Below are 24,027 nucleotides of genomic sequence, written 5' to 3' on the forward strand. Positions count from 1 at the left end.
ACACACATGGGTTTTCTTTGTGTTCATTTCTCTAATCACTAAAATTATTCCATTTACTTGAACTTACTAGTCCAGATCTGTGAAGCATTATTTAGCATACAAATTATGCCACTGATACAGTCTGGTTTTTAAAATGTGATTATTGCCTGAGCAATTAGAAAAGAGACTTCAAGGACAACCAGGTTCCCCTGGGAAAAGTTGAGCTCAGCTACTGGCAGCTAAGAAAGGGCTGTGTAGACAGACTGGCGGGGAGGGGGAGTCTGTTTTGCAGATGTGTGTTAGTGTTCAGAAAGCAATGATAGGCCAGCGCTGCGGCTCACTTGGCTAATCCTCTGCCTGCAGTGCCTGCACCCCAGGTTCTAGTCCTGGTTGGGGCGCCGGATTCTGTCCCGGTTGCTCCTCTTCCAGGCCAGCTCTCTGCTGTGGCCCAGGAGTGCAGTGGAGGATGGCCCAAGTGCTTGGGCCCTGAACCCACATGGGAGACCAGGAGAAGCTCCTGGCTTCGGATCGGCACAGCACACCAACTGTAGCGGCCATTTGGGGGGTGAACCAACAGAAAAAGGAAGACCTTTCTTTCTGTCTCTGTCTCTCTCACTATCTAACTCTGCCTGTCAAAAAAAAATAAAAATAAATAAAGCAATGACAAGGGTGGGCACTTGTTAAGACACCACTTGGGGTGCCCACCTTCCTTATTGGAGGACTTGGAGTGCCCACCTTCCTTATTGGAGGGCCTGCGTTCAAGTCCCACCCCTGCTCCTGGTTCTCACTTCCTGCTAATGCACACCATGGGAGGCAGCAGGTGATGGGTCAAGGTCTTGGGTCCCTGCCACCCACATGGGAGACTTCCATTGAATTCCTGGCTCCTGGGTTCAGCCTGGCCCAGCCCCAGCTATTGCATACATTTAGGGAATGAACCAGCAGATGGGAGATTTCTCTCTCCCTCTCTGTCTCTTTGTGTGTGTGTGTGTGTGTGTATGTATGCACACCTCTCAAATAAATGATAAGTAAATAAATGAAAGATTTTTGGAAAAGCAGACCACAAGCCTCACTAGGTAAGCCTAGCTTGGGAGCAAAGATCATCAGGAGTGAGGATGTTTTTGCAACTGAAGCTAAATTCCAGGTCCCCCAGGAAAAGGTGGGAAAAGCAAGTACCATCGGATGAAAGTAAAATACTTAAACATGACTCCTTGGATGCAACACAGGTGCAGCCTCAAAACTCTAACCTCAGCATGGATCACATACAAACCTCGGGGCGCACAGATGTGCAGACATGGCGCTGGCAGCTACAACCAGTGTCAAAGCCATAGAAATTGTGTTAGGAGGCATCTAACAGTGTGATGGTGCAAGACAGACAAAACCTTTGTACACTTAAAGTATGAAGAAAAAAATATACACACAAGAGTAATTCCAAAGCTCATGGAAAGTGAATTAATGGATATATTTATTTTGGTACAAGAAAGTTTTGAAAGGCATGTGTTTTTTATGAACTTTCTGTAAACCCCCTCATAAGTATGGAATTCAAAAATGTTTGCGTGAAATAAACTTATTCTTTTAAAAAGTTTTACTTATTTCTTTGAGAGTCAAGAGACAGAGAGAGAGCTCCAATCTGCTGGTTCACTCCCCAAAACCCACCACAGCTGGGGCTGGACCAGGCCAAAGCCAGGAGTCCAGAACTCCATCTGGGTCTCCCATGTGAGTGCAGGGACCCAAGTCCGTGAGCTGTCACCTGCTGCCTCCCAGGGTGCGCATGAGCAGCAGACCAGGTATCAAACACAGGCATTCCAACACGGGACACCAGCACCCTAACCAGGGCCTTCACTGCTGGGCCAAGCACCCACCCCAACTTATCTTTTAATTCCCATTGTCCGCAGACTTTTTGAAGAACTCTTGTATTTTTACGCACACACACAGCTTGTATTTTATACACACTGTCAGGAAAGTCTTTTTTATAAAAAATATTTTGAGGCCAGCTCTGTGGTGGGTAAAGCCACTGCCTGCAGCACCAGCATCCCATATGGGCACCTGTTCGAGCCCTGGCTGCTCCATTTCCAATCCAGCTCTCTGCTATGGCCTAGGAAAGAAGTAGAAGATGGCCCAAGTCTACAGGCCCCTGGACCCTGGCTCCTAGCTTCAGATTGGCCCAGCTCCAGCCATTATGGCCAGTTGGAGAGTGAACCAGTGGATGAAGACCCTTCTCTCTCTTTTTAAAAAAAAAAAAAAAAAAAAAAAAAAAAAAAAAAAAAAGATTGATTTATTTATTTGAAAGTCAGAGTTACAGTGAGAGGGAAAAAGAGATCTTCTGTCTGCTGATTCATTCCCCAAAGGCCGCAAGGACCAGGGCTGGGCCAGGCCAAAGCCAGAAGCCTGGAACTTCTTCCAAGTCTCTCACATGGGTGGCAGGGGCTCAAGCCCTTGAGCCATCTTCTGTTGCCTTCCCAGGCACACTAGCGGGGGTCTTGATCAGAAGTGGAGCAGCAGGGACTTGAACCAGCACCCAAATGGGATGCCAGCATCACAGGTTGTGGCTTAACCTGCTGTGCCACAACCCGGGCCCCAGCCATGTCTGTCTTCTAGCCAGAAAAAAAACAGATACTGAGAGGGGTCCCTGTGCATTGTTGTTGTCCATCAGCTTCCATCCCATTCCATGGACTTCTGCAAGGAGTGGTGGTCAGCGGACAACCGGGGCTTTCAGGGCTCTGAGTGCCCAAGTGTTCTGGCCTCTGTGTGCAGGGTTCTGCTTGCCAGACAAACCCGCCTCCCCGTGACCAGGGCAGCATTCCCCTGCAAGGGGGAGGTGGTTCCTGTGGCCGGGGGAGTGTCACACGGTTGCTGTTTCCCAGAGACAGAGCCTGTGTTTGCCTCACTCCTCCCCAACTGGCTTTGCTGGCACTCCCTGGCAGCCCATGGCCAAGGCTGCTAGTGGAATCCACCCGTTTCCCCTCCTCTCCAGCAGGGTGCGCTGCTGTGGTTCTTGATTTCGTCTGGCCTCCCAGGGCCTAGTGCCCACAGAACTAACAACTAAGTGTTCATCAGTGCAAACCCAGACCGGGTGGACATCCCTGAACACCTGAACGCTGCTGGGATCAGTTGGGGTGACGGAGCGGGGGTCTTGTGACGTGACACATATGAGGGTGCTTGAAAAGTTCATGAAAAGTGGAATTGAAGAATAAGTTTATTTGGGTGCAAAATGGTTTTTAAAATCTATGCATATGAAAGGCCTTCCAAAAAAACTCATGGAAAAATGTGTATTATAAAAACCATGGGGCTGGTTCTGTGAGTCAGCAGGTAAACCTGCTGCTTGCCATGCCGGCATCGCGTATCAGAGCGCCAGTTGCAGTCCCAGCTGCTCCTCTTCCAGTCCAGCCCCCTACTAAAGCACCTGGAAAGGCAGTGGAGGATGGCCCAAGTCCCTGAGCCCCTTCAGAGCAGGGCACTGAAGGGGACATCCTACAGCCTATTTCTAGCTTCTCCGTCCTTCTTTTCTTTAAAAGTGATTGGCAGTTGTATGTATTTGCTTATGGAGGCGCAACAAAGCAAAGGCATTGGGCGAGTCTGGAGCCTCATTGCTTGCAAAGGAACGCATTGCGTAGACATTTTGTATTGTCCTGGCTGTGTACGTGACCCTGCCTGACGCTGCCCCTAACGGTCATTCTCTGTAGGGAGTCCCAGAGCGTCCGTTCTTCACTGGCACACGCCTTGTCCTAGCCTCAGAGTCTCATGTTCATCGACAGCAATATTCCCTATGAGAGTCGGGGCCTAAAGTATAGGCATAGCTAGGGAAGGCTCGAGTCAAGAGTACCTGGGTGCCATCCAAAGCAGGGATTCCTACCTGAACCTAAACTGGGTCTTCACCTGAGATCCAGGCGGACATGAGCATGTGTGGTGGGCGTGTCCTGAGCCCACCAGAGGCCTCCATTCCTGGGGAAGGTCTGCTCCCCTAACAGTGACATCTGTGCCCTCAAGTTGGGCAGTAGCAGGGTTAAGCATTGCCAGACAGAAAAGGAAGAGAATGGTCAGTCTGTGCCAACGGCTATTGGCAGGACTTGCTTTGGGAAACATTCAAAACCAGGTGGCGAGGGGGTGGAGAGGGCGGCGTGTGGCACAGGGCTTAACCCCTGCTTAGGACTCCCGCATCCCATACCAGAGTGCCTGGTTTGAGTCTTGGCTCTGACCCCTCTGACCCAGCCCCTCCCTCATATATACCCTGAGAGGCAGCAGAGATGATGGCTCAAGTACTTAGGCCTCTGCCACCCATGTGGGAGGCCTAGGTGGAGTTCTGAGCTCCTGGCTTCAGCCTGGCCCAGCCTTTGCTGTTGTGGGCATTTGGGTAATGGACCAATGGATGGGAGATCTTTTTCCATCTGTCTCTCTGCTCTCTGTCTCTTTGCCTTTCTTGGAAATAACTTGGATAGGGGCTGGCATTGTGGCACAGTGGTTAAGCTACCACTTGCAAAGCTAGCATCCCATATGAGTACCATTTCAAGTCTTGGCTGCTCCATTTTCAATCCACTCCCTGTTAGTATACCTGGGAAAACAGCAGAAGATGGCTCAAGTGCTTGGGCACCTGCCAACCCTATGTGAGACCTGGATGGAGTCCTGGGCTCCTGGTTTTGGCCTAGACCAACCCTGGCCATTGCAGCCATTTGGTGAGCAAAAAAGCAGATGGGAGATCTATCTGTCTCTCCCTCTGTCTCTGTAACTCTTCCTTTCAAATAAATAAGATTTTTTTAATAATTGGGATAATTTGCAAAGATTGGAAGTTATATAGAAACGGCTTTATAGAAGTCGATGGAAAATGCATATTATGAAAAAAACTTGGGACCAGCATTGTGGCATAGTTGGTAAAGCCACCCCCTGTGATGCCAGTATCCCATATGGGCACCAGTTTGTGTCCTGGCTACTCTACTTCCAATCCAGCTCTCTGCTAATGGCCTGGGAAAAGCAGCAGCAGATGGCTGAAGAACTTGGACCACCCACATGGAAACCCAGATGGGAGACCTGGATGAAGATCCTGGCTCCCAGCTCAGTCTCACCATTGTGGTCACCTGGGGAGTGAACCAGCAGATGGAAGCTATCTTTCTATCTGACAATCCCTCTCTTTCTGTAACTCTGACTTTCAAAATAAATAAGAAAAAAACTATTCATGGATTTCAAAATTTTTTTGTGCCAAAAACCTTTTAATTCCACCTTTCCACTAACTCTGGAATGTCCCTGTATTTGTGTGACATACAGAATACTATATGGAGATCGTCTGACTATTTACTTAGTCCTCTGCGTTGGAGTATTGTGCCCAGCTTAAGTCCCTACCCCTAGAGAGAAATTATTTGAAGATCATCTAATCTGACTGCCTTTATTTGTGGCTCTGTTAGTCCCCAGGGTTGATGTGGTTGTCTCTGACAGCAGGAGCCCCCTGCCTTCTCTGATATCCCTTAGGATCTCATATCTGAGTGCCTTCATCAGAACAGCCCACTTTCTCTACCATGATTTTCCCATTAGGCAGGGCTGCTGCCGGAAACAGATGGTTCCACTCACGATAACTTGCGGAAGGTTTATTTGTGACAGGCCTGGTTACAAAGGTGTGGGTAAGCTTCAGAATCCTTCTCAACACAGAGGTCCAGGCAGCCTCTATCAAACAGAGTTAACAAATACAATGAACTTGTTTTACAGTGTGGTGCATAGAGATTGTCATTGGTTGCATCTTCTGCAAGAACCAAGAAAGTAACGGACTTTTGATATGTTTTATTATTTTTTTTTATTTGACAGGTAGAGTTAGACAGTGAAAGAGAGAGACAGAGAGAAAGGTCTTCCTTTTTCCGTTGGTTCACTCCCCAAATGGCCACTATGACCAGCGTTGCGCCAATCCAAAGCCAGGAGCCAGTTGCTTCTTCCTGGTCTCCCATGCAGGTGCAGGGGCCCAAGCACGTGGGCCATCCTCCACTGCCTTCCCGGCCACAGCAGAGAGCTGGAATGGAAGAAGAGCAACCGGGACTAGAACCCGGCACCCATATGGGATGCCAGCACTGCAGATGGAGGATTAGCCAAGTGAACCATGGGGCGGGCCCCTGTTGATATGTTTTTATAGAAAGAAGTTACAGATGTGTGGGAGATTCTCGTTTGCAACAGGTGAAGAGAAGGGTAAGTTCTGAACTGAGAATGAACCAACTTTTGACACTCCCAGGGCAGGAGGCTAAACCATCTCTAACTCCGTGGGGTTTTATTGCACATAATTTTCATCTTTTTAATTCCCACCCACCCAGTACTTTTTCTAGAAAATAGTCAGCATCTTTATCTTGAATCACATTGAAATTTTTAAGAACAAAGTGAAATAAAATGAATTCTAAATAAATGTTAAACCATTGGGTCTAAATTAGGGCTCCTGAAGCCTTCAGGATCTTCTTGTTTCCATGGGAGAGGAAGTAAATCTCGCTTCTCCCTGTAGAGGGAGGCCAATACTCTGCCCACTCCAGTTCCATCCTGCTTGCTCAGTAGAGGTAATGACCGAGCCCTTTGGTAGGACCTGCAAGCTGTCTCCAGACCCTCACATGCTCTCCATGCTCCCCAGCTTGCCTCTTCCACCCAGTAAGTTGCAATGACATCTAGAGCCATTGTTCTCTAACTTGAGCATGTGTGTGGATCTCCAGGACAGCTGGCTGAAACAGGTTGTTGGGCCCCACCCCCTGAGTTTCTGGTGCGGTAGGTGGTTCACAAGTCCCTGGGGGATGTTGATGATGCTTCCCACTCCTCAGTGCACCTTTGAATTACCTGGGACGCGTTCATAAATATTTCAGTGCCTGAGCTCTGCCCTCATCGGTCTGATGTCATGGGTCAAGAATGTGGCTCACCCATTGTTTATTTTTTATTATTTTATTTTTAATTTGAGAGGCAGAGAGAAAGAGAGTTCCCGTCCCCTGCTTCACTCCCCAGATGCCCACAATGGCTGGGGGAGAAGGGGGAGCAAATTCAGGAACCAAGAACTCAACCCAGGTCTACCATGAGGGTGAGAGACATCAGTTATTCGAGCGATGACGAGTGCCTCCCGGGTCTGCATCAGCTGAAAGCTGGAGTCAGGGCCTCTGGTATGGGAACAGGCATCCACCACAGCTTTTATAGCAGCCTGGTTTATTCCAGTGCGCTGTAGGCCCTATCAGTGGGTCAGCATCCATGAGAAATGGCAGGGGTTGGGAAAACAGGCCAAGTGCTGTAGGAAGAAAGACAGGACGAGCTGGTACTTAAAACGTGAAGCTGCTGTTTTGCCCCCACGGGTCTGATGGAGTGAGTGACACCCATGAGTCGGCTTTGCCTCTTCGGAATCTTTTGCCTTGACTTCTTGCCGTGTGCTGGTGAACTTGATGACTCTGATAGAAGGTTATTCAAAATGCTTTGTGCTTCTAGGGAGCATGTGAACATTGTTTTAAAGATTTATTTATTTTTTTAAAAGTCAGAGTTACACAGAGAGAGAAGGAAAGGCAGAGAGAGAGAGAGAGAGAGAGAGAGAGAGAGAGAGAGAGGTCTTCTATTTGCTGGTTTACTCCCCAATTGTCTGCAATGGCCAGAGCTGTGCTGATCCAAAGCCAGGAGCCAGGAGCTTCTTCTAAATCTCCCACGAGGGTGCAGGGGCCCAAGGACTTGGGCCATCTTCTACTGCTTTCCCAGGCCATAGCAGACAGCTGGATCAAAAGAGGAGCAGCTATGCCGGCGCCGCGGCTCACTAGGCTAATCCTCCGCCTTGCGGCGCTGGCACACCAGGTTCTAGTCCCGGTCGGGGCACCAATCCTGTCCCGGTTACCCCTCTTCCAGGCCAGCTCTCTGCTGTGGCCAGGGAGTGCAGTGGAGGATGGCCCAAGTCCTTGGGCCCTGCACCCCGTGGGAGACCAGGAGAAGCACCTGGCTCCTGCCATCGGATCAGTGCGGTGTGCCGGCCGCAGCGCGCCTACCACGGCAGCCATTGGAGGGTGAACCAATGGCAAAAGGAAGACCTTTCTCTCTGTCTCTCTCTCACTGTCCACTCTGCCTGTCAAAAATAAAAAAAGAGGAGCAGCCAGGACTAGAACCGGCACCCATATGGGATGCTAGCAGTGCAGGCGTCGACTTTACCTGCTACACCACAGTGCTGGCCCCAGCATGTGAACATTTATAGAAGATACCCAGTAGGGGCAGCTGTTGGAAAGGAAGAGAGTAGAAAGGTTGAATAGTCTTTAAGATTTGGGGAGGGAGTCGTGGCAAAAGATAGAACCCTGATGTTTGACGGCAGAACTTGACTAAATCGTGCACGCACAGTCAGGCTTGCTGATCTTGTTCATACACACAGCTCTCCCTTGAGGCCAAGGCCAATGTCTGTCCCCTGGTGTTACAGCTGATGGGTGGGTGGGCTCCACTTACCACAGCAAATCCCCTCAGTCATTTCCCAGTGGTAGACCACCAGACAGTCTTTTATTCCTGATTTCCTTAGCTTCAGCATCACAGTATTTTGTCATCACATAGTTTTAACATTTATTTTGATTGACTCTTCATATAAAAATAGCCTTGTTGGAATGAGTGTGCTCTTTGGTTAGCTTCATTAACTGTCTTAATGACAGCTCAGTGACTTCCAGTGTGAGATGTTCCTGATTGCTGATGAAGAGTTTATATCCAGTAATTCCAAGAGCATGCCAAATGCTCAGATCTGTTATTGCTTTGTTTCTTCGTGTGTTTGATGCCTGGTAACACACAAAGTCCCATCCATATTCCAATGCTGATTTCAGCTCAGGGCGTCCAGCGTGGTTTCAATGTTTTTCCCTGGCTGTTACCTCTCAGTACTTTGTCTTAGTCACAGGGGCTCACACAGGAGCCTCTGTCTTCAGTGAATAAAGCCAAAAATATTCTCTAAGGTGCAACCTGTTCATCTATTTAAGGAAGGGACCTTTTTCAAATGACAAAAATAGCTCATGCTTTGTACTTACTTTTGAAAGGGATTCTCACACCTCGCTCTCATTTGGTCCTGCCAACACTGCTGTGACCATCTGTGATGCGCGAAAACTCGGGTGTGGGGAGTGAGGCTGTGGGACACACTCCCGTGGCCTTCTGGTTGATGGTGCGGGCCAGCCAGGGTTCGGGGCTCAGGGGCTCAGGGCAGTCTCCCTTCTCGCTGCTCTCTTCTATAGCCAGGAAGTTGTTCATAGCTCGAGGGCAATGGCAGTGCAGGAGGAAATTGAAAATTATTGTCTGGAATTCCTGGAAAGAGGTGAGTGCCCAGATCAACAGTTGTAAGAGCTGCTCTGCCTGGAAGGCCGAGAGAAAGTGAAAGGGCATAGCCCCGTGGTCTGAGTAGAACTGCCTCTGAGCTCTCCCAGGGGAGGTCTCTCACGTCAGCTCAGAGTTCTTGTTCATCCCCATGGGCACAGCTCCTAGGATTAAGGTGTTGTTGATTCAATCATCAAAAATATGCTGATCCCCTATTAAATGCCAGGTACTAAGAGCAAAGAATACAGATAAATAAGATGTAATTCATGGCTTTTGGGGTATAGTAGCTATGGTTTGAACATGATCTGGCTCCTAAACTCATGCAGGACTTTTAAAAAAAAAAGAGATTTATTTATTGTATTTGAAAGGCAGAGTTAAGAAAGAAAAAGGGAGTCACAGGGAGAAAGAGATCTTCCTTCTGGTTCACTTCTCAAAGGGCTTCAACAGTGGGGGCTGGGCCAAGTTGAATCCAGGTGCCAGGAACTCCATCAGGGTCTCCCATGAGGATGGTAGGGGCCCAAACACTTGGGACATCTGCTGCTGCTTTCCCACGTGCATGAGCAGGGAGCTCACTTAGAAGTGGAGCAGCCAGGACTCAAACTTGTGCTCACATGGGATGCCGGGGTCACAGGCAGTGGCTTACCCCACTGTGCTACAACACTGGCCTCTCGCACAGGACACTAAATCTCAAAGTCATAAGACAATGGGGCTCAGAGAAAGGAAAATTAATCCAGTTATGCAACTCAGGAAGTGGACCTGGCACAAGATCCATAGGTCATCGAGCATGCTGTGAGAAGACAGTTCTGGTGAGAAAGGTGGTTGTGAAAGCTGAATTGAGCCCACTTGCTATTTCTTCTTTCTGGCTCGCCACATAATCCTTCATCCACACACATCCACCACTGCCATCCGTCCTCACCAGATGGCCAGACCAGACTGTGAACCTCCCAAACAGTGAGCTAAATAAACCTTTGTTCTTCATAGAGCTAGTTTGCTGGTATTCTGTTGTAGTGACAAAATACTGAGTCAGCAGTACAATAGCAGAGACCCTCATGCAAATGGCCCCATCAGTGTAATGGATGAGGCCGCTGTCAAGATGGGAAACTGAGCGGAAAGAACCACTAGTTCTTTTTGGTAGAATCACAAGAGGTATTTCAGCTTCCTAAACCACAAATGGGTGAGATCAGGTTACCTTACAGTGGACAAGGGAGTGAAGGCAAACACGATGTTGTGGCCACATCACCCTGATTAGCAGGGCATGGTATGTGGTGAGTTTGAACATTATTCTCAGTGAAGTGTCAGCTCATGGAAGGCTATAAGCAAAGGAGTGAGCTATGGCAGTCCCCTCCTCTCTCTCCTTTCTCTGCCCATTCTCAGAGCCACAATTCTAGGAAGTCTGGCTAAGATTGGCAATCAGAGGGTTTCCTTTGCTGCATCACAGAGATGAAAAGGCTGAGGCTTCCACTGGAACACCAGCTCTTGCAGAGCCCCGCACCTGTGTAGCACTGACCACAGTGGTCACGGGCAGGCACAGTACTGACCCTGAAGCCACCCACAAGGAGGAGGCACCTCTGGGATTTCATCACATCTGAGCTCTGCTGAGGAGCAGGAACAAGGAACTATGGGATGTGTGTTGAGGAGGGGGACTTCAGAAAGTTTGTAGGAAAATGGAATTAAAACGTGTTAGGCTTGGTGCAAAAAAAGTTTGAATTTCATGCATAGTTTCTTCATAACATATATTTTCTATGAAAGTTTTTTGACTATTCATATTTGAAAGGCAGAAATAAAGAGAGAAGGAGAGAAAGACACACACACAGAGATCAATCGATCTTCCATATTCTGGGTCACTCCCCAGATGGCTGCAGTGGCTGGGGCTGGGCCAAGCCAAAGCAAGGAGCCAGGGTGCAGAGGCCCAAGATCTTGGACCATTTGCCATACTGCTTTCATAGGTGCATTAGCAGGGAGCTGGATTGGAAGTGGAACAGCCAGGACTCGAACCAGAGCCCATATGGGATGCTGGCACTGCAAGCAGAGGCTTAGCCTTCTATACAACATTGGCCCCAGAAATTTTTGAAGAGCTTCTTTATGCACAAGTTTCAGAAATTACTTACAGGGCTGGTGTGGCATAGCAGGTTAAGCCACTGCCTGCAATGCCAGCATCCCATGTGGGGCTGATTTGTGTTCCAGCTGCTCCACTTCCAATCCAACTCCCTGCTGATGGCCTGGGAAAGCAACAGAAAATGACTCAAGTGCTTGGGCCCTTGCACCCATGTGGGAGACCCAGATGAAGCTACTGGCTTCAGCCTGACCCAGCACTGCCCGTTGCAGCTATCTGGGGAGTGAACCAGCAGATGAAAAATTCCCCCCGCCCGTGTGTGTGTGTGTGTGTGTCTGTCTGTCTGTCTGTTTCCCTTTCTCTCTCTCTGAAACCCTGACTTTCAAACAAATAAATAAATCTTTAAAAAATTGTTTTGCACCAAAATAAACTCATCCTTTAGTTCTATTTTGAAGGCCCCTTGTATAAGAGTAAGATGTGGTGCCAGCACTTTAGCATAGCAGGTAAAGCCGCTGCCTGTAATACCAGCATCCCATTTGGGTGTGGGTTCAAGTCCCAGCTGTTCCACTCCCAATCCAGCTTCCTGCTAATGTACCTGGGAAAGCAGCAGAAGATGGCCCAAGTGCTTGGGCTGCTGCACCCACATGGGAGGCCTGGAAGAAGCTCCAAGTTCCTAGCTTCAGCCCAGCCTAGATCATTGCACTATCTTTCTCTATCTTTCTTTTCTCTCTCTCTCTCTCTCTCTCTCTCTCTCTCTCTCTCTCTCTCCCTCTCTCCCTCTCTCCTTCTCCTTCTCCTTCTCCTTCTCCTTCTCCTTCTCCTTCCTTTCCTCCCTCCCTCTCTCCCTCCCTCCTTCCCTCTCACTCTCGCTTTCTCTGTAACTACCCTTCAAATAATAAAATAAATCCTTTAAAAAAGAGAGAGATGTGAGCCCTCTGAAAGCCTGGGGAAGAGAGCAGCACAAGACAAAGGTGTCATAGGATAGACATGTACTGAATAAAATGAAGACTCTACCAATACTACTGCATTAGGCAACTCAGTCATCAACAACCTTAACAAGAACTGATTCCATAAACAAGGTTTCTCAACCTTGGAACTGTTGTTGCCTTGGACTGGATGACTCTTGATTATGGAGGGCTGTCTTATGCCTTGTAGAATATTTAGCAGATTCTCTGGCCTCTGCCTACTAGATGCCAGTAGCCCCTGCCCAATTGTGACAACCATAGATGACTCCAGACATTTCCAAGGGTACCCAGGGGACCGAGAACCAGTGTAGTGAAGTCAGATAATAATGAGTTTCTAAGACCTTAAGCCTGGACCACACTCTTTCAGGAGGTCTGGCAGCCAAGAACAGGCAAGTGGTAGGAGCTGGAAGAGGAGGGGAGGGCTAAGAGGATGGTTTTGTTTGCTGTTGCTGTTGTGTTGTGTTGTGTTTAATTCTAAGGGAAGGCACTCAGAAAGGAGCACAGCCTAAGATAAGAGACAGTCATGGGAGAGCAGTAGCCATTGACTGTGCTCATACACAGTTAACAGATTCGGCGGGCTCTGTGGATGCCATCGTGAACAATTGAGAAGTTCCTTGTTCAGATATTCAAAATGACAGCAGAGTGTTAAGCCCTAAGTACAGTGGGGCCAGTGCTGTAGCACAATGGGTTAAAGCCCCAGCCTGCAGTGCCGGCATCTTATATGGGCGCCAATTCAAGTCCCGGCTGCTCTACTTCCAATCCAGCTCTCTGCTAATGTGCCTGGGAAAGCAGTGGACAATGGTCCAAGTGCCTAGGCCCCTGCACCCCCATGGGAGACCCAGAGGAGGCTTCTGGCTCCTGGCTTTGGCCTGGCCCAGCCCTGGCCATTGTGGTCATCTGAGGAATGAACCAGCAGATGGAAGACCTCTCTCTTTCTCTGTCTCTACCTCTCTCTGTAACTCTGTCTTTCAAATAAATAAAATTAATATTTAAAAAAAAACAAGCATGGGACCTTTCTAAGCAAGGGGTGCTCTCTGTGCACCTGCTCAGATCTTGTGTGCCCAGGAATCCAGCCCTAGTGATGAGCCTCACAACAGTACAAGTATGTGAGGACAAGACAGGCAGTAAGACAGAATATAACCAGCCCTGGTGTGCAGGAGACACAAGACCATTTCCACTCACTGCAGACACATCTGAAGCAAGAGGCTGGTGAACAGAGGCAGTGATACTTAAGGTTTAAGCTGCGCTCTTAGGGATTATTGTCAGCCAGACAAACGGGAAAGAAAAGAATGTTATAGCCTTAAGGAAAGGCGTGCAAATCTGGAAATGTTGTTGGACAGAACAATTCAGGGGCTCTTGTCTAAAGTGTGTGCCAGCGGAAACATGCCCACACAATTTGAGCTGTAAGCAGAAAGCAATCGGTTCGGGTTCACCAAGCCAAGGAGCCACTGTGATCTCATGACAAAAACAGGCTCCCCAAACAGCCAGGAGTTGCAAGTTTTATCGGGCTGTTTTTAGGGAAGTTATGTGTAATCACTAAGCTTTGGGAGATATTCCAAGAAGGTTAATGCATATTCAAAAAGGGGTAACTGCACAAGCCCACTAAGTTAGCACATGTTACGTCATTCCACGGTCAGGTGCGGGCGGAGGCTTCGCAGCGTAATGAGGGAGTGGGGGCTTTCTGCTTCAGAAAGGTGGCATTGAGGATGCCGCTGATCTTGTGCACTGAATCCTGGACCCAGCTCAGCCAGTTCGGAGCTCATGGTTTCTAGTCTGGGGGCGTCATAGGAATGTGTCTCCCCCCACTCAGGTGTGACTCACACCTGCCTGAAGGGACATCGGGTTGATTTTAACTAGGCTTAGAGCAGGTTTGGAGATGGGAGGAGAAGGGCACCAGCTAAGATGTTTACGTCCTATTATCAGAGTGCTGGGTTCAGTTCTCTGGCTTGGGCTCCTGGTTCCAGCTTCCTGCCCATGCCGATCCAGGAGGCAGTGGCTGAGGCTCAAGTGGTTGGGTTCCTGCCACCCACATGGCAGACCTGGACTGAGTCCTGAGATTTGCCCCAGCCCAGTCCTGGCCATTGTGGGCATTTGAGGAGTGAGCCAGTGGATGGGATATCTCTCGCGCTCTCTCTCTCTCTCTCTCTCACCTGAATTGAAGAAGAAAAAAAAAAAAAAAGACAGGATTGAGGTTCCTTCCTTCAGGTGGGGGAGGGTGCAAGAAGGAACTATAGGAGATGGTTGTTTCTGAAGGACAGGTGGGGACATTCCTGATAAGTGGAACCTTCCAGAATATTGGTGTTATGACCCTTTTCTGTGGGCACTGGGAAGGCGTACTGGGTTTTCAGGCAGGGAGTGGTGTGATCAGATTTGTCCTGCAGAAAGAGTGTTCTGCTAGGTTGGGAGAAGACTGGAGTGGAACAGACTGGCAGCACAGGAGAGATGCTGGTGGCTTGCTGTCCCTAGGTGGCAGTGGTGGGATGGGATGAGCGATGGTTTGGATGTGGGACTTGGTGGTTGGCTGGCCATCGAAGGTCAAGATCGGAGAGGACGATTCTGTTTCCTGGCTTGGGTGGCTCGTGAGGGGAATGGGATGAAAAACTACTCAAAGAGGAGTGAGTACCAAGGAGAGGATGAGTTAATTCCTTTGGGACCCTTTAAGTTTGACAGCCTGCAGGTGTACAGAAGGCAGTGGGAAAGGTGGCCAGGAGCTCAGAACCATGGCAGGAGGCTTGGACTTGGGGTCATCGTGCACTGAGACTAACGGAAGCCTTGAGTGTGGTGAGATCAGCCAAGGGGTGTGTGTAGCATTGGAACTGGTGCAATCCAGATTAAGTGTTTGCTAAATGAGCACCAACTATGTTCTCCATGGTCTTTTAGGAACTGGGATGGAGTAAATGATGAAGGCTGGACAGAAATGCCCCGGCCCTCCTGGGAGCCCGCAGGCCCTCAGGGAAGAAACCTCAGTGCTCCTCCCTTCCCCCTGTACCTACCGTGCCCAACTCCACTCTCAGTCGCCACCTTGGGCACCTGTTAGAAAACCCTATCTCCCCGTGTCTTAGGAGGGGACACCTGTTTTCTGGCCTTCTCCAGGAGTATTTTGCACTCCTCCATCCACTCCGCTGGAAATGCAGTTACCTCCCTCTGCTGCTGAGATGCAGAAAACCACATTACCTCTGCTTTTCCACATCCCGAACTGCAGACCCCCAGCCATAAGCAGCTGTCGTGCTAACGAGGGCTGCGACCTTGGCCTGCTGGGGCCGCTGGCAGCAGGCTCATTAGCACTGTGTGGCAGAGCTACTCCGTGCCTGCATCCGTGAGTCTAACCAGCAAAACCCACGGGGCTCCGGGCTCTCTCCGGGGAGGGGTTGGATGCATCGAGGCGGTGACCTCTGCTCTGCACTTCTGTAAAGCCTCTCACCGCGGCTGTCTCCAGCAATCGCTTCTTTCCAAGGCCAGGAGTGAGGCACCATTGGAGTTTTATTGTTGTTTCTGTGTTTAACAGCTTTGTCATCCAATACCAGAAACTCCTGTTCATGTGTTTCCTATGGAATTTGATACAGATAGCATCCTTCAGACTAAAAAGAAGAGCAAAGGCTAGTCTAAAATGTTGAAAGAAAATAGAAGGCTCACTTAGGGCAATTGGTAGCATGTGGCTTTTAAAAATATATATGAATTTATTGGGGCCAGCGCTGTGACTTAGCAGGTAAAGCCACCGCCTGCAGTGCTGGCATCCCATATGGGTGCCATTTTGAGTCTCGGCTGCTCCTCTTCCGATCCAACCCTCTGCTATGGCCTGGAAAAGCAATAGGAGATGGCCCAAGTCCTTGGGCTCCTGCATCCACATGGGAGACCCAGAAGAAGCTCCTGGCTCCTGGCTTCAGATCGGCACAGCTCTGGCTGTTGTGGCCAACTGAGGAGTGAACCAGCAGATGGAAAACCTCTCTCTCTGTCTCTCTCCCTCTCCCTCTCTGCCTCTCCTCTCTCTGTATAACTCTGACTTTCAAGTAAATAAATAAATCTTTTAAAAATTATTTATTTATTTGAAAGGCAGAGTTGCGGATTCAGAGAGAGAGAGAGATCTTCCATCCACTGGTTCACTCCCCAGATGGCTACAGTGGCTAGGGTAGTGCCAGGCAAAGCCAGGAACCTGACACTCTATCCGGGTCTCCCCCAATGGATGGCAGGGACCCAGGTACTTGGGCCATCATCTGCTGCTTTCCCAAGTGTGTTGAACAGCCAGGACTAACTAGTGCTCACATGGGATGCCTGGGATGCCGGTGTTGAGGTTGTGGCTTAACTTAACTACTGCACCATAACACCATCCTGGCATGTGAAATTTTAAAATTTTTATATTTATTTTCTTGAGAGACAGCTCCCATTCACTGGTTCACACTCCCAAATACCCATGCCAGCCAGGGCTGAGCCAGGACAGAAGCCAGGAGCCAGGGACATGATCCAGTTCTCCCATGGGGGTGGCAGAAGCACAATTACTTGAGCCACCTCTGCCACCTCCCAGGGTCTGCATTAGGCATGTGGCATTTAAACAGGAACCCAGCATCTATTCAGGTCACGGTAAATGGCAAATCATTTAGCCATGGTCTATGGTAAAGAAGAAATCATTTGAGGCATGGAAACAATGTTGCTGTGCAATGATATTTTATAAACCAGGGCCAAACATATAATAGCAGAGCAAGCCATTTGAGATCACTTGAAAACTACATTAAATGTTTAATTTGGGGTAATTTGCTTTATATAAAAGTTTTTACAGTGAAAAAAGATTCCCCTTGCCACCTAGCTTATAATGGTCTTGTCTATATTTATAGTCAGGAAGGGATTTTTAAATTTAATGTTAGTCTCCATCAGACGCAATTAGTTAAATCGACTAGCAAGGCAGGGGTGAGGGAGCTACAGCGTGTTCAGAGGACAACTCAGCTGTGAGTCTGCGAGTTATTAGCCTCTTGGGATTCCAGTAGTTGCCCCTTATCCATAGTTTGAGCCACGCTCAATCAACAGTGCTCCAAAAATACAGGCAAGTACAATAAGATATTTTTAGGGAGAGGGAGAGACCATATTCACATCACTTTTGTTACAGTATATCAGTATAGTCATTCTATTTTATTTTATTGTTAATTTCTTCCTGTACCTAATTCATAAATTAAACATTATCATGGGAATGTGTGTAGAAACCGTAGTTTGGTACTATCCATGGTTTGAGGCATCCACAGGGGGTCTTGGAATGTGTCTGCTGAGGATAAGGAGAGACTACTGTGTATGACACCTGTTTGTTTGACAGGAATGAGATAGACCGATAATTCCAGGGGCTTGAGCTGGACCAGCCTGGGAGGCAGGGTCAAGACAGAACCAGACCACCTTTTCTCCTTTGCATACTTTTCCCCAGGCCCTCTTCCACCTGTTTCCTGAACAGTGTGTGCCTGGCCCAGCCCTGGATGGCCAACCCAAGATGCTGCAGGAATCTGCAGTGCCTTCTAAATTTGCAGTGAAAGTCAGAGTCACCTCCAGCTTGCTTCACGTTTTGAGAATATCTGACTACATTTCAGCTCCCTGGAGACTGATGATCTGGTCTTAACACGCACGTTTCCATCACTGACGAGCACCTTTAGGCTCTGTGCCCCTTAAGACCATGGCTGATGGGGCTGGCGTTGTGGTGAGCAGATTAAGCTGCCGCTTGCGGGCTGGCACCCCATGTCAGAGTGCCAATTCAGGTCCCCACTGCTGTGCTTCCAGTCCAGCTCCCTGCTAATGCATCTGGGAAAGCAGTGGATGATGGCCCAAGTGCTTGGATCCCTGCCACCCAGATAGGAGACCTGGATGAATTTCCTGACTCCTGGCTTTAGCCTGGTCCAGCCCCAGCCATTGCAGCCATTGAGAGAATAAACAGAGCAGGTGGAAGATCTCTCTCTCTATCTCTATCTCTATCTCTCAGTTTCTCTCTCTTGGTTGGGTAGATTGACAGATGAAAGATAAAAACATAGGAAAACAAAAGTTAGGATTTTTTTTTTTTTTTTGACAGGCAGTTAGACAGTGAGAGAGAGAGAGAGACAGAGAAAAAGGTCTTCCTTTTCCGTTGGTTCAACCCCCAATGGCCGCTGTGGCTGGCACACTGCGCTGATCCGAAGCCAGGAGCCAGGTGCTTCTCCTGGTCTCCCATGGGGTGCAGGGCCCAAGCACTTGGGCCATCCTCCACTGCATTCCCTGGCCACAGCAGAGAGTGGACTGGAAGAGGAGCAACTGGGACAGAATCTGGCACCCCAGCCAGGACTAGAACCCGGGGTGCCAGTGCCACAGGCCGAGAATTAGCCTATTGAGCCACGGCACTGGCCAAAAAGTTAGGATTCTTAAGACTTACTGATCCAGGAGCCTTGACATCAGGAGGTCTTGGGGGCCAGAAGTGATGTGAGAGGAAGAAAGCAGAGGAGATGTGAGTGAGCGCACGTGCGTATCCGAGTTAACTGGAGCGTGCACACTCAAGACATTCGGGCTCAGAAAGGTGCAGTCTCTGAACATGCCAGAGAGAACCAGTAGGGTCCATCCAATCCAGTACACTGGACACCACTTGGTGACTCATGACTGGGAGAGCCGTGTGGCTATAGGAGACAGAATACTGCCGTCCCCTGTCCCCCAGGGATGTGGGTAAAGGTGCCCGTGTCCTAATCCCCAAATCTATGAATAGATAACCTCATATGGCAAGGAGGACTTTGCAGCTCTGATTAAGTTAAGAATCTTGAGATGGAGGTTAACTGAATTAACCTGCAGTGCTGAACCATTAGCTAATCTAATTATTATTGACTATTTGCCTAGAAAAGCACATAGGTCAGGCAGGGCCCAGTACCTTGTCCAAAGCAAGTAGTTTCAGAGCAGACATGGGACCAGAACCCAGAACTCTGACTCCCGCGCTGTTTAGTGCTTTAACATTGCGATGTCATATTCTCATTTTCCTATCGAATCTCATTTCCAAAGTCAAAGCCATGAATTACACCATATTTCCTTCTGGGGAGTAAAGCTACATTCTATAGCTGTTACCACCCTTGACATTCTCAGACACTTTAAAGGAAAATGAAACATAAGTTGAGGGCCTCACTGGACATCTCGTGTGTTGGGCTATAAGGCAGCCTGGTTAGCAACGGGATTTTCTCTGGTTATAGATCTGTCATTCCTAGTTTTGTCCCCTCTCCAAACCAGACCCAACAGAAAAACAGAAAGACCAGTGCAGAACCAGGCCCCATATCTGATAATGAGTGGCTGGGCTCTGGGCACGGGCCAGTGAGTGACCATTCTACAGACATCCCCAGGCCAGGACTCCAATAAACCCCTGCCTGGCCTCCAAGATGGATGCTCCCTCTGAATGTGCAGGACTTGTTCCAAACATGCCACTCCCGAAACTCGAGCTTGGTTTAAAGCCTGGGCATTGCTAAGACCGGCTCAGAGAGGGATGCGTGCCTTGCTTATAAAAGCAGCAAGTCTTCTTGTGGAAGGTAAACAGAAAGGTGAGAAAGGGCCCATCAGAAAAGCATCCAAGGTGGGGCCAGGAGCTGCATTCCACACCTGTGACACCAGTCTCCTCCAGCCTCCTGCAAACGCACAGCCGGCCCTTGTCAGTGGGGACCCGGGGTGCCTGGATGGCAGCGCAAAGGAAAAAGCAGTTTCTTTCTCTCTACCCTTGGGCTCAACGCAGCACAGCTCCGTGGCCGGAGTGAGGGCTTTTCTCCGCACCCCGAGCGTACACTGACTGAGTACCTGGGCCCTCGCCACCTGGAGTGCAGCAGATCTCACAAGCTGGGAGCCCAGGCCGGCAAAGGCTGCACCCCCCCTCAGATGCCAGTCGCAGCAGTGGGTTGTCACCCACCGGCTGTCCAACAGCCCTCTTCTGGGGTTACAGGGAGTTCACTTGCTAGGAGGGCTCAGAGAAGTCAGGGAAATATATTTTTAATTTTTTTTTACTTACTTCTATTTATTTGAAAGGCAGAGACAGACAGAACTCTCCCAGCTGCTGGTTCACTCTCCAAATGCCCACAATGGCAGCGGCTGGGCCATGCTGCAGAGAGAGCCCGCAACTCGATCTGGGTCTCCCATGTGGGTAGCAAGGACCCAAGTCCTTGAGCCATCACTGCTGTCTTCCAGGGCATGCATTAGCCAGAAGCTAGACCTGGAAACCAAGCCAGGACTCGAACCCAGGCACTCCGATATGGGATGCAGACGTCCCAAGCAGCGTCTTAACCACTGCACCCAGTGTGCGCCCCTCAGTGGAATATTTCACTGAGGTTTACCAGTGTATTATAAAGGACGCAGAAGAAAGCCGGGTGGAGAGAGGGAAAGAAAAAGGTGTGGGGTGGGAGCCACAGCATGTCCAAGCCCTCTGGCCACAGCAGCCTCCCAGCACCTGCAGGCATTCTGCAACCTGCACTTCCCTCAAGTCTATCCAAGAGTTTCCAGGGAGCTTACCCTTCAGCCTCCTTGTCCCCTTCCCAGAAGTGGGTGGGGATGAGAGGCTCAACCCTCCAATCACTTGGTCTTCCTGGCCACCTGCCCCACCCCACCCTAGTCACCACATTAGCATATCTCCTGCCACCACACAGGAATTCCAAGGCAGGGACAAAGACCACATGCATTTCACATTTATAGCACAGGGATGTTTTGAGGAGAGAATGACTAATAAGTGTGGAGGATGTTCTTAAAAACTTAAGAACACCATGGAATACAGTTTCCTATAGTCTCAGGGAGCTGCTGATTTATAAGACAGGTGTCTGCCCACAGATCCTGTCTCTGGCCTTAAAGCCCCACTCCGGAACAGGTGCAGTAGTGATTCCGGAGTGTCACACACAGAAGCCATTGCTGTCCACCCTGGGGCAACAAAGAGGAATCCATGTAGCAGCAAGCAGTGAGTCCCACATCCCACACTGGGAGACTCTGTGGGCTTTACACAGCCGGGCCCCATCACCGTGTTTGGGTCAGCGACAGATGGCGTGCACAGAGGTGCTCCCCGCAGGCTGTAAATGGAGCAGAACGATTGGGCTCAGCGAGGACGCTCACTGTGACTGTATGTTTGCATACACAAATGCTGAGCATTCTGTTACACTTGCCTGCTGTCTCCAGTTCAGGTCCCTGGCCTGGTGCATCTTAGCCCTGGTGTATAGCAGTAGGCTGAATCCCATGCAGGTCAGCGTAAGGGTACTCTGTGATGTCTGTACAATGAAACTGCCCAACACGGCATTGCCCAGAATGCATCCTTGTCGCTAAGCATTGCGTGACTCTATTTCTATGCTAGGATCCTTCTGCAGATCCCATGATGTACACGCCTTGCTAATTCTAGCTATACGTGTGATGTTTGTAGGGGGAGCCGGCTGACGGCAGCTTCCACACCAGCACCCCTCTTCACCCACTAGGCCCCAGTGCAGGACTCTGGGGAAGCCCTATATCCGCTCCCCAGTGTTCTCATCTCACACACCTTCCATCCCAACGGCAGAAGCAGACTGCTGCGGAGTGGCAGGCCTGTCCCATAATGCCCACGAGCTTCAAAAGTACCAAAGTCCCTGTTCCTGCTCAGGCCCACTGTGCTGGTGTGGCTCATCCCTGGGGCCTTCCCGCACCCATGTCCTCTTGATGCCACTCCCATTCTCCCACCTATTGTCTGCCCCACCCCCCATCGCATCATAGAATGCCCTTGCTATGATGTTTCACTTGCATGGGCTAAATGGCATGCCCAGCCAACAAGAGTGTCATTTGTAGGCCTGTCCATGTGTCATCGCACGTCCTAATAAGGCTGTGCTGGTGGTGGGTGTGGACAAGAAGAAGAGCAGCCGTTGTTCTTTGCATGTGTCTCTCTGGGGCCCCGAGCCTCTCTGTGGCCTGACTGGATCGGTGCAAACGGAGCAAGGAGCAAGCTCCAGCCTCCGGGGTTGGGGCGGAGAAGGGCAAGAGGCCACGGTCTCCAAGTCGGGAGGCCACCAGGAAAGAAAGAGGCTTCTGTGAAGAGAGGAGTCCCAGGGAAGTTTCAATCCCTTGCCTGGGGCACCAGAGGCGTGGGGGGGGGGGGGCGGTGGAGGGAGGCGGGGAGGGGTCAGCCCTGCGTGACATGAGTGACGTGACGCAGGGCGCCCTTCCTGGGCTCGAATTTGAGGAACTGAGGAGGCGTTGGTGGCAAGGGCCAGTCCTTCAGAGACAGCATGGAAGACGCACGGCAGCCGCTGCCCGTGTCTCCCGAGTCTGCCGGGGAAGGGGAGGTTAATGACCCACGGAGGATATGATATGGTCCAAAAACTTTTCCTGGACTTTTTCCGTAGGCGGCTGAGCCAGAGGCCGACTGCGGAGGAGTTGGAACAGAGGAACATTCTGAAACGTGAGTGACTGGGCCCCGTGGCGAGGACCCAGTGGGGCAGGGGACTGGGTGGGGGGGGTCTCATTATGGGTGCCCCAGGTGTCTGCCTTGTACCTGTGAGGACACGATGGGGGAGCCCCTGCGCTGGATGAGCCGTTGTCCTTGTGTGCTCGAACCCCAAAGACGGCTCCCCATAGGGAAGGCACGTTTGGGTCCACCCTGTGCCACCGGCCCGCTTTGTTCTCTAGAAGCCTACGGATGGAGGACGGTGAGCAGCTGTTTCCCTTCGGTGACCTCACACGAGAGCACTTCCAACAGACAGTGGGTGGGAAAATGGAATGAAAAGATAACGTGAATTTTCCACGGGCGACTTTGCAGCCACCTCCTATAAAGTCCGAGACAAGCTGGAGGGTGAGAGCGAGGAAACTTCTTGTTCAACGGCTTTGAGGAAAGTCAGGTTCACCCTTAAGCCAAATTGTCTGTAAAACCCCGGATGTGAGATACAAGGCTTAAAAAAGGGAAATAGCCCTTTGAAAACCAGCCCTGGAAGAAAAAAAAAAAAAAAACCTGACTCCCTGGCAGCCGGCTGCTGTGGATAAAATTTCTTAAAGTCCACGAAAGTGTTTCCAAGGGGGAAGTGCTGTGTGTGGGTTTCAGGGTTCCCCCAGCTAGCCAGGGGTTTGCCTGGCTGGCGCTGTCATTCAAGGAAAACTCCATACCGCCGAGGCTGCGGACAGCCAAGCCTCTTGTTTGTAATATTCTTTGTGTCCTGTACCAGAGAGTCCACCTGGTGCCAAAAATAATTTTTTTAAAAAGAATACAAAACACTAAATCCAGCATTTCTTTCATGCACCCGAGTGTGCCTCGGTTTGGAGGTAGATATTCAGTAATCCGTCAAAGCAGTGAGTTCATATGGGCTCGTTCTCAACACTGCTCTCCTCGGGAGAGCCCACAGCCATGTTCCCCGCGTGTTTCTCGCTGCCCTCTCCCTGACCTGACCTACAGCCGTCTAACTTCTCTTTCGAGAAGAGCAGAGTGTGCTCTGCAGGGTGGTGTAGAAGTGCAGTGTTCTATATGCACACGTGTGCACACGTGTGCGCACACACACACACCACAGTCCATCATGGGAAAGCTCAGACTGGGTGGCTGGGTGGCCTCGCTTCAGGAAAGCTGGGATGCTCTTGGTTGCTCTTTCTCCCCAGATTCCCCGAGTTCTTGTCCCTGGGTCAGCCCTCCAGGCTTTGCTGAGGCTGGGTGTTAGGGTGGGAGGTCAGCACTCCCACCGCTCCAGTGCACACACCTGCCTGGCGGTTGCCTGGAGCGGCTTCCTGGCCTGCTGCTCCACGCCCACACCACTTCCCCCACAGAGAAGTTCTTTTCAGGACTGGCCTTCCTCCTTTAATGAGCCTATTTTTTAAAAAAGATTTATTTATTTTATTTGAAAGTCAGAATTA

At 50.0% G+C, this 24,027-nt stretch overlaps 1 protein-coding gene across 6 annotated transcripts in view; it reads left to right on the forward strand.

The window, feature by feature from the left end:
- The window catches only part of PHACTR1 (phosphatase and actin regulator 1), a 586,996-nt gene that overhangs the window by 548,519 nt on the left and 14,450 nt on the right, over positions 1-24,027 (forward strand). For all 6 annotated transcript variants that reach the window (XM_062184620.1, XM_062184626.1, XM_062184633.1 and 3 more), the window contains one exon: positions 22,539-22,594. In XM_062184620.1, the coding sequence (XP_062040604.1) occupies positions 22,539-22,594 (56 nt within the window). The remainder of the gene's footprint in view (positions 1-22,538; positions 22,595-24,027) is intronic.

This window comes from Lepus europaeus, chromosome 3 (genome assembly GCF_033115175.1).
Source record: "Lepus europaeus isolate LE1 chromosome 3, mLepTim1.pri, whole genome shotgun sequence".
Taxonomy (NCBI): Eukaryota; Metazoa; Chordata; class Mammalia; order Lagomorpha; family Leporidae; genus Lepus; species Lepus europaeus.